General features: G+C 41.8%; 1 protein-coding gene across 3 annotated transcripts in view; it reads right to left on the bottom strand.

Moving 5' to 3' along the window:
• abr (ABR activator of RhoGEF and GTPase) overlaps positions 1 to 11019 on the bottom strand; it is a 125356-nt gene that overhangs the window by 74124 nt on the left and 40213 nt on the right. For 2 of the 3 annotated variants that reach the window (XM_046039550.1, XM_046039551.1), the window contains exon 2: positions 4258 to 4439. In XM_046039550.1, the coding sequence (XP_045895506.1) occupies positions 4258 to 4439 (182 nt within the window). Of the gene's footprint in view, positions 1 to 4257; positions 4440 to 6847; positions 7023 to 11019 lie in introns of those variants that run through there. The other variant, XM_046039552.1, reaches the window with a different exon arrangement.

The following is an 11019-nucleotide window of genomic DNA, read 5'->3' as shown; positions in this document are numbered from 1 at the left end:
GCTGCTGTCTCACCTTGAACTGTCTATTGCTCGGAGTGATGGGATCCAGCTCCCCATCTCCATATTCAAACACCTCCTCCTCCTCCTCCTCCTCCTCCAGCACCCTGTCCAAGTAGCACAGCACCTCCTCCTCTTCCTCCTCCATTCTTTCTTTCTTTTCCTTCCTTTCACCTCCTCCTTTCCTCTTCCTGCCTGAGATTCCCTTCTTCAGGGCCTGCCTGGACACATCAGTGTTTTCCCTTCAGAGCAAGTCGTCTGGACACAGAGAGAGAAAGAGAGAGGACCCCGCCTACACAACCCCACCCCCTTCCTTGCTGGGCTTCCTGGTGTGTATGTGTGTTAATGTGTGTGTTTCTGTGTGTGTTTGTGTGCGCACCACTGTTCCACCTCGGTCGATGAGGTCTGCCCTCCCTCTAGATCCACCCCTCCCCTCAGCACAAACGCTATCCAGCCACTTCCTTGATGGCTACATAGTGTTTCTGTCTGTGCTTCGCAGGGAGACTGTCTGCTTGATTCTCTTTATTTCTTCCGTATCTTCAGGCAAAAGCCACTTCCTCAAATGCACAGGGTTTTTTTCCCTCACGTTACTGAATGTAACAGAGTTCTTTTCTCTCTCGTTCCCTCTTCTCTCTGGCCATTGTCTCCATATTGATCTGCTGAGAGCCCGGGATGTGGAGCTGAGATCAGCTAATGTGCTGCTGGTGCGGCCGATTCTAATTACAGGTCACATAGTTCACTGAGTAACAGCAGTTTAGCACAGGCAGAATGCAGGGTTAAAAAATAAAATAGTGTTAAATAAAAGACAAGTGCGCTCCAAGACAAGCTGTTAGGACAATCAATAACTCTGGATACTAGAAAGGAAATTAAACTGAAAATGCCAATGGCTTGTCACAATCAAGATGTGATAAGTCTGTGTGCATTTGTGACTGAAAACAGTTCACTCACCACGACCTCTCACCCTGCCGCTGACCCTTAGATGCCACTTTTACAGGAAGTGACACCCACATACTGCATTTTAAAATTGATCTTCAAAGTGTCACAAATCTAATTCCTGCAAGAAATCTAGGCTAGTTCCTCAGGTTGCTAACCTCCTTGCTTAAGATATATAGGTCAGACTTATTTTACAAGGCAAGGGCTTGGAAGAGTGGTGGGAAAATAAACGAGAGTAAAGTTATGCTTGTGGCTTGTATTTCTAGGTCACTGTCATTTCAAGCCATTAATATGGGCAGAGAAAGGATCATATAAGAAAGAGGACAAAGGATAGAAAATAACGTCAGACAAAAGAAAGACGGAGTGGAAAAATAATTAATATAACAAGGAGGATAAAAAGAGGAGGAAGAAAAGAAACTAGTATTCAATTTTATATATATAGCCCCAAATTGCATTTTCCTCATAAAAAAACCCTTTGTCTTTAGGCCCTCCATTTGAACAAGGAAAAACCCTTTCAAGGAGGGAAGAAAAGGAGAAACCTCAGGCAGAGCAACAGCGGAGGAATCACTCTTCCAGCACAGACGGGCAGATACACAGAAACTATGGTTTTAAAGCGTCCCACAATACAAACAAAACAATCTCTGAGTTCAAACTGAACTCTCAGGCGTGCACATTTACAAACAAGCTCCTCATGCTCAGTGTATGCACTTTGGCATAGAGGTGTCAGTGTTCTCATGACAGCAGATGAAAGGCCCGTGCAAACTCAGCGGAAAGAAAGGCCAATGTAACAAGGCGGTGAGGAGAGGACGACTTCAGGGGAAAGACCTTCAGAGTCCAGCAAGCAGCAGTGTGTGACACGAATCCTCCACAAAAAAATCTCTGAGCATCAGACAAGCCGGCAGGATGAACTGCTCTGACTAAATTTGCTACTAAAGAATAGGGGTCAGGAGACATATAAAGAGACAGAGTGGGTGAACACACTACCAGAACTAAAAATCTGGATTATCTAAGAGTACATTTTTGCTTAACATTATGCATGCAATGATGGTTTCTTGAAGGTGGAAGTATTAGATTGTTTTAAGTCTCTCTGCCCTGATAAAACCCCTGTGAGGTCAAAACCAGTTGGCATTTTGAACCACTGACATACCCAACTAAGTAAACAGAGTCAATACAGAAGAAATTATGTTTTGAAGACCAACTTATTTAATCTTTGAGAGCAACCTAAGACAGGTTTGTATTATTTTATTATTATTTTATTGTATTATATTATCATTACACAATTCCAGAGATTTTGCTTCTGGTTTCTGGTAAATGAGCTATTGCTTTTAAAGGTTGCAACATTTTAAATAGTTTTCAACATGTTCTGATTTTACCCCAGCTTGCCACTAGATGGAAGCACGTTTTCATTTTCATAAGCTGACCCTGCACAGAGTGACTCACAGTGAATGAGCTATATCTATATATACACAATTACAGAATGAGATCTGTGTCTGCTGCTATTAGAATAAGGTCAATTATCAAGGTCACGGTGTATTTACAATACTAATGTACTGCTGCTTGGAAAAGAGATGATTGAAAACGTGATGTGAGGCATTTCCAAGAAAATTCTCTATTTCTGTTTATTGTATAATAGATAACCAAGGTAGAATAATCTAAAGTTGTGAAGGTGTGAATCATATCAGTCTGAGCCAACCACTCATGATGTAGTTTTCATTCAGGCTTTTTTCCTGCTGCATGTCGAAGATGCTGTGACGTGTGAAGTGAAAGCCTGCTTGCATCAGCTGTTCTGAATGCCTGGTGTCTGGAAGGACAAGTGTTTTATATTTCCTGCAGCAGCAGTTCATTTGGAGTAAACAGAGGAGCCACTGTGACCAAATAAACTAAACTGTAAATTATGCAGTGTTGATACAGTATATAGTAACAAGCTGAAAATCCAAAAGAAAAAACAAACAAACAAACAAAAACACAACACAGCACTGCAGCCCAATTGACTAACAAATGATCACCGTAATGACTACAACTTTGTAAACAAACACATTCCTGGAAGGTATTCTGCATTCACACACAAGCTGGCAGTTTGGTGCTGGTGGCATCACCCACAAGCCCAACTGTCTACAGCACACTGTAGACAGTTGGGCTATCGTGGCAAACAATTACACCAGGTCAAGGTCTGGCAGCTAACTTCAGGAAGAAACAATCAGCAGCTCAGAAAAGACTTAAAGACTGTTGTCACAGATGGAGCCCGGAGTGAAAACATCACAAGTGCAGCTCCTACTGCTAATGAGAAGAAGATACACCGGCTAATGTTCAGCTTCAATTGCATTATACTCCTAACATGACGTCACGGTGTTCACAACGCAAAACTTTAGAGAAAATTTTATTATATATTATTTTGTTATGGTTGTTAAAACATAAAATTGACCTGTATTTAATCATATTATCTAAACTCAAAGATATAAAAATAGGGTCATAATATTGAAAATTCAGTCACCTTTAGGTTTTTATCAAACTTATATGATATATGGTCATATGGTTGAAAAGGGAGTTCGACACTGAAAGACAGGTTGACATTAAGTATCAAAACAATACTTGCCTACATTCCCATTTGTACATTGAAGAATTAATAATCCCTTTAATTGTTCCTCATGTCCATACTCAGCCTTTAATATAAACTTTTCTCCTTGTGTTACTTTACCTACACTGCAGCTCAGCAAGAAAAACACAGTTCAGGGATACACACAGAGAAAATATTTTACTACAGCACTTTGAAAAAAACCCACTTGATCTGAGTAACTCTGAGTAAGTGCTGAAGCCTCAGATTAGGTGAATTGGGAAAATGCATTGCATGGGCCGGAATGGACAGAAGGAATGATTATAGAGAACCAATAACTAAATGAATAATAAATAAGACCGACCGATAAATACATAAATAGATTTGTTAATTCAATAGTTTGTATACTTTGGAAAAAGATACTGTTAATAGTACACTAGTTATAGTTGATAATAAAACCTTTCGGCCTTCACATTTCTATACGTTTCTATATTCTACTCAAGAAAGTCGCCTGGAGGGGAATTGCACCAGAGCTAATCAGTCACCTAGCATGAAATAAACCGCCTGTGATTTGTCTTGCACGCCCCTCTCTCACCCATCTGTCATATCAGTCTATTGTCTAATAATATGGAGATGTGTATAGACGTTCAAGCGGTTTGTACTTGCCTCTGTGTGTGTGTGTGTGTGTGTGTGTGTGTGTGTGTGTGTGTGTGTGTGTGTGTGTGTGTGTGTGTCCGTGTGTGTGTGTCCGTGTGTGCGTGTGTGTGCGCTCTTACCCCCGGCAGAAGGCCCTCTGGTGGTGTGGGGGATACTGCCTCTCCATCAGGCCCTTGGGGCGCGCACAGCTGGGGCGACATGGTGGGCGATTCATCTATATAGGGCAGCGTCTCCGAGCCGTCCTGAGACTTGCCGTCCTCCGCTCCGTCCCCCTCATAGCCATCTGTGTTGTAGTTAAAGTCTGGAGGACAGAGCGACAGAGACAGAGAGGGAGAGAGAGATCAACACTGGTTAGCATTTCACCACAGAGGCTGTCGCTGGGTTTCAAAAACTCAGTGAGGACAATCTAGTATTTCCTCAATGTTATTTTCAAGCATTGAATTCTTCTGTTACCCACCACTTATTCTGTTAGCTGTACAGGGATGAAATGTGGAATCATTCAAACCAAGAGGGAAAAAAGAATGTTGTACAGGCTTTATTTTAAAGGTTCTAATGATTTAAGGCACTACACACATATGAAAAGAACACAGAGAGAACGACAAAGAGAATTTCTATTACTATTGAAGCTGGTGTAAAGCCCAATGGCATCAACAAGCTGAAAACATGCCATCAACAGCACGAAACAGTCTAGCATGGCAGAACTGGATTCAGGGTCAAACTATGTATAATTATTAAACATCTAATCAATCCATGTGCTGAAGATGGTACAACACAGACGATTACACACGCATCTTTCATAATTTAAGTTAAATTTTTCCCCCCCGTAGTATCAGAGTTTTATTTATTAGGCTTAGTGCGTCAGTATTGAGGTCGAAATTCATGTCCAGTGACAGCGCTGGCGTTCAGGCCTGAGTAACAGTGACAGCTCCAGTGGATGGGAACACCGCTGACTCCCAAACGACTACCGCCCTGCCTTCGAAAGAACATTGGTGAAGAAAACAGCGGAATAACAAAAAGGCATAGGGAGATATAAAAAGCCTGTGTCAGACATAAAAAAAAATGTTGACACCTTTTATATGTGATGTGTTATTAGAGAGGAGAGGTGTGTTTTTGATCAACAGCCAGGGAAGGAGATAAAACACACTATAATGAAAAGGGGAGGATTTTTTTTATTGTAAATAAGTAAAAAGTGCAAACATAGAAGACAATTTTTCAAGTTTGCTTATGCTTACACAATGATACAGTATGTTTTTCTTCACCCTGCCAGGATACAAATTCTGTTTATCTATCTGATACAGTGCAGTATATTGCAGTGCAGTAGCTTGGAATAAGAGAAGAACTATTACACAAAACCTTATAACAGTGGGCTGGTGTAAAAGCAGAACCTAATGTTTGAAAAGCAAATTATGTGGGAGGTGCGTAGGTGAGCCTATCTGACTGCATATTACCTACACTGAGCTCAACCACCGCTTAAAAGCATGAACGCGTGACAATTTGCCACCATTGCACAGACATACATGTGCTCCAGAGGGTGTGTGTGTGTGTGAACTAAATTAGTTCTCGTTTTGGAAAATAAAAGCAGGGGTCAATGACAACTGGGACAACACACACCATCAAGCTAATGTTGATAGGTGCCTCAAGTGGCCGACACACTGCTGTCTGTCACCTTCTGACGCACACCATAACCCACAATCCATGCACCACCCACCTGCCAATCAAAAAAATTCCCTCTATCCATTAGTTGCATGCGAGTATGTATGTGGACCGTGGAGAGTCACAGCTGCCATATGGTTTATTTGCAGCTGTTGGGCAAATAGCTGACAAATGCCATATTTGGGTCTCAGCTGACTTAGTGAAGCGTGTCAAAAAAAACAGTGAGCGTGTGCTGAAGCGCTGCAAGATGACACGAGTACAACATGAGACATAAAGGTCTGGCACACGGTTAACAATACTGAGGTAAGGTCATTTGTCCAACTCCAACTGTGCTGTGATCGTGCCATCGAAAATATCTGTTCTTCCAAGTATGCAAGTCTCTCCTCCATCTGTTCCCTCTCTGACTCTGCTGTACACCTTCTGGCCTCCTGACAGGCTAGTTTGTTCCAATCCTAGGCGCGCGTGCGTGCGTGTGTGCGTGCGTGCAAAAAAGAGAAATGTTCTTGTTGTCTAAGATATTTACATGATGTTATAGCACTTAACAGTCCCCCCAAATGCTCCAATTTCCTCCCAGCTAACAGTTGATGTTTTAAAACTCGGCTGTGAGCTGGAAACATGGATGGATAGAACAGAAAGCCTTACATAGTGCTCCCAACAAAGCACTCATGCCTAGACAAGCGCCAAGGTCTGTTCCCTCTTTTACAAAGATGTAAGCCGTTCATTTCTATTTGCAGAAACATCAATAGGCAGCAGAAATCATTCAGAAATAAAGTCCCTACTGTGCTGAGCAGGGAGCCAATCCATCATGGAGAACAGAGTTGCAGCCGAATCTACACTCAGCTAGCTGGCTCAGGCACAGCCTACAGTGACCATGGCGGGCCACTGGCATTAGCCAGCTTTGTGGCTAACTTAGCAATGGGCAGCGTCAACTGCTGTAAGTAATGTTTGAAAATATTTAGAGGTAAGGAATTAAAGACAAATAAGAGGCCTGTTTGCTTGAACAGTTTCAGAAATAAATCTACAAACACGTTTGTCAACAGTGTAACCACCACTCACCTATTGTTACCGTAAAATTAACACACTGCTGTGAGCCTGGAGATGGAAGTGGAAACGGGAAGGTTAGGAAGAATGGTATGTTAAGAGGAGAAGTGATGCGGGCTATTTTTATTATTATTTAAGTCAAGTAATTGACCTGACAAATGATTAAGACTGAGTGTGAGAGCTACCAGGAGCTACTCTCCATGGCTCTGGTAGACTGCAGTCAGCTGATGTTTTGTTCTGTGGTGCTGCAGTGTTGTTAACAGAGGAGCTGCAGAGTGCCCTCTGGTGGGCAATCTATGCAATACTCATGACACATGGGAAGAATCCGACTCCGTTTCTCTTTTTAATAGACATATATCGGCTGTTATAAACACCGATGCAGATATATCTGCAAGTAGCTTATATCAGCTGATAATATCTGCAAAAGAATAAATCGGTTGGGCTCTAGTTCTAGATTTGTTAAGTGATCTATTATTTGGCATCAAGTGTTTGTCATGTTCTGACCATAACAATGAACTGTTTGGTTTCTTCAACTTTCAATCAGGAGCAAAAATCCGCCAATTTTAAAGATATAATGATTTGAAATTTATCGTGAATATTGTCGATATTCACTGATATGAAATTTTTTATCATGATAACATTTTTGCCCAGGCCTATGATGGCATCTCGTGTCGAGCAAAGCACTTGACCAGTGTATCGCAAATCGCATTGTATCTGAATGGGCCTACATGTTAGCTAGCTAACTAAGATTTTTTCATGCTATAAGGCAATATCGCACGACATGATGCAAGCGTGACAAGCTGCGCATTGTTCTGAAGCAGATGTGGAGATTTTTATTCACAGGACATCTCTTTGGTTATATCCTTTGTCGTTAATCATTTCCACAATTTCAAAAGACTCACCAGAGCCCTCACACAACTGTAACAATACCAAGTTTCAGTCACTTAACAGGCCGTGTGGCCGCCCCATCTCAGAGTCCTGCAAAGTAATAAAAGTTTGGATGATATGGCGATTTAATTTAGACAAATGCATGTTAAAAGACTGAAGCAGAAGCTCTGATTTCACAGTAATGTCAAACATCACTCTGTTGCCTTGCTGTTTTGTTGTGCTGTTGTTTTAAACCCTGCCACAGTCACAAGGCTCACGTGTCAACATGTGCATGTTTATCTGCACAAACTCTGACAGGCTGAAATGTCAACTGCCTCAGTCAGCTAATGCACCCTGACAATCCCAATGTGTGACAAACAGAAAAATCAATGCTGCAGTGTCAGTCCATGGAGAGGGACTTTTTCTGGTGAGAGCATTCTCCAGCTCTAACATGTTATTACTGTTCAATAGAGCATTCCCTAAACACACACGCACACACTTTACAGGGTGAAAACGGGGACAAGCTCAACATGACCTGTGATTTAACATGAGATACCACCAGGTAAAAAGGATTGATTTGCAGAGGAGGAAGATCCTATTACTCAGTACAGCCTCAGTCTGGCACATCACTACAGCAAAGTGAACCTGTCAAGATCGACCCACATGCTCACACACACATCCACATACCAGAGTAACTACAGTGGAACGCAGGGCGCCCAGACTTACCATCGCTAGAGAGGAAAGTACGGATGACACACACAGCCTTAAAGTAGAAAGCCATGAGTGTGCGTGTTGTCTGACCTAAACACCTTCACTGGCAGTCCTCCATGTCACCAAGGCGGTCGGGCAAATATTGTGTCACAACTTAAGTCCCGCCGGTCCCAGTTCTTCGACTCCAATACAATAACACAAACTGAGAAGCTTGCTCAACCGTACTGCCAAAGAAGTGAGATGAAAATACGAGAGCAAGTTTGGTGCTGTTCACCTGTTGAACACTTCTACTGTTATGAACCGTTCAGATAGCACTCATTCAAATAAAGGCAACAATGCTGTTTTCAACAACACCCACAGCCTAGGAGGAAGCAACACACTCCAAAGCACAAAAAGGGCAGTGACTAAAAGCTATGAAATTCTTTAAGTACATCCCCTGTGTGCCTTTGTCCACGAAATTTTGGCACGTCACTTCCCAGCTGGGGCTGCAAATAATGACTATCTTGATAGTCGACAAATCTATTGATTATTCAGATTATGAATCGCAAAATTACACAATGCCTCCTATTTAGCTAGTATCAGCTTTTAAATTAAGCTTGAGGTTGTTTTAAGAATGTGCTAATAAACAAAGACAAAAAAAACGACGGCACGCGCGCACCCCTCAGTCAACTCCTAACCACCCCCCCACGAGCTGCAGGAGCAAAGCTGCCTGGGGAAAAGCGGAAATTATTCAAATCATGTTGTTGCAAGGTAACACAGGAGTCTTCTATGAATCCAGCAAGCATTTTGTTTATTACTATTCACAGGACTATTTGAATAGGTACTGAGGGTTTTTCCAGGACCCCTTGGCTTATCAAATAGGGAACCAGGTACATCATACAATCACAGACTCCATTGTAAATGGAAATTGAATACTATTAAAAATTAGATGAGCATTGTCAATCAGGCACAACATTGCCAACAAAAGACTCTCTAGACATAAAGCGCTCCGAAGCCACTGGATACAACAGATCTCTATTGTGAGTCAGAGGGAGTAGAGAGCTGCACTGTAGATGTAGTTGCAGAGGTCAATAGAACTCAGTCCCACTCTTTATTGAAAGGTCATCACATATGAACATACAAGGGTTCAATGTCAATGGACACAAAGTTGAGCCACCCTTGTAAATAAAACATATTCCTTCAGTGCCACTAAACTGCCGAGCTAAGCTGATGGCCATTACTGTACCATTAGCTGAACTGAGAGGTTGGATGAATATGCCACCGGTGGAGACCACAGGGTTATGGGGAAGACCACTTGTTCATATCCTGCATGCGCAGACAGAGGCAGGACTGCCTGCAGAAAGCTTTAAAGAAAAAGCTTTGATTAAAATGGAGATTCAGTGTTCAGGATGGTTCGAACCTACGTCTGATGCACCATATTGCATAGGTGCTATGACTGCCTTATGAAAGCCATTTTTAACACAAGTGTCTCAATGGACTAATTTAAGATCCACTACCCTTTCCCATTGAATCTCAGTTCTCTTCAAGGTAAAACATTATGTGAACAATTATTCAATAAAATGTTGCTGGCTTTTTTTGTATAAAATTATCATTGTCCATATTTTTTAAAAAGTGAAAGTGAAACACACCAGATACATACAGTACTCTACACATTTACTCATAGGCTTTGGTGTGCGTTGATGGGGTTGGATCAATGAGGCTCCAGTTAATAAGGACTGGATTGTACCGGAAAACCTTTCAAATGGGGAACACACACACACACACACACACACACACACACCACTCTGATCTGCAATTGCAGAATTGCTCACTTTAGCGACTGCTGTCTATGTGACAGAGTGTTTAAATCTGCCTTGTGAGTAAAAAACTACCTCAGCAGTTTCAGAGCAACTAGTTCCACATGTGGTGGAAGAAAATTTATTACAAATGGATCAAAGGAGTGAATGCAATTAAACAAATCAGAAACATAATAAAAATGCCAAAATGCTGCCAATGTTCTCCTCACAGTACAGAGCAATAATATAGATGCCTGCGTATTAAACAAAGTCAGCTTTTTGAAGATTATTGGTCCTCAATCTCTGATGCCATGTCCACATGACACCTTAAAGCATTCTTCCCTGATGCATTCAAGGAGGCTCTGATATGTGACATTAGAGTGTCGGCTGCTGAACAATAAAGTTCTTAAATGGAAATGAAAATTAACATTAAAAAATGTTCATTAAAAATTTCCTATGTGATCCTTTAAAGAGCTCAGAGGTGAAGGGCTGAATGGCAGCCTCGTGTTTACACACCACAGAACCTTTGATGAAGAGCATTTCATCACTACACACGATCTGATTTTCAACACTGACTACGTTTACATGCTGTCAATATTCGGGTTATGTTCGGGTTAAGGTCACTATTCGGGTTTCTGAAACATTCGGGATAACCCGTTTACATGCGTGAGCAGAGAGAGTTACTCCTGTATACATGGAATTTGTAATCAATTGGCACTACCCCGATGTAAACGGCGACGCACGGTTAACGTCTGGACGTACGGACAACCTTAAGACGCAATATGCGTCATTTCCGATTCTTCTTCCTGTATGTATCCAAAGACAACAACAACA

This window comes from Micropterus dolomieu, linkage group LG23 (assembly GCF_021292245.1).
Source record: "Micropterus dolomieu isolate WLL.071019.BEF.003 ecotype Adirondacks linkage group LG23, ASM2129224v1, whole genome shotgun sequence".
Taxonomy (NCBI): Eukaryota; Metazoa; Chordata; class Actinopteri; order Centrarchiformes; family Centrarchidae; genus Micropterus; species Micropterus dolomieu.
The sequence above is the reverse complement of the archived record's forward strand: the minus strand, read 5'-3'. Positions and strand labels throughout refer to the sequence as shown.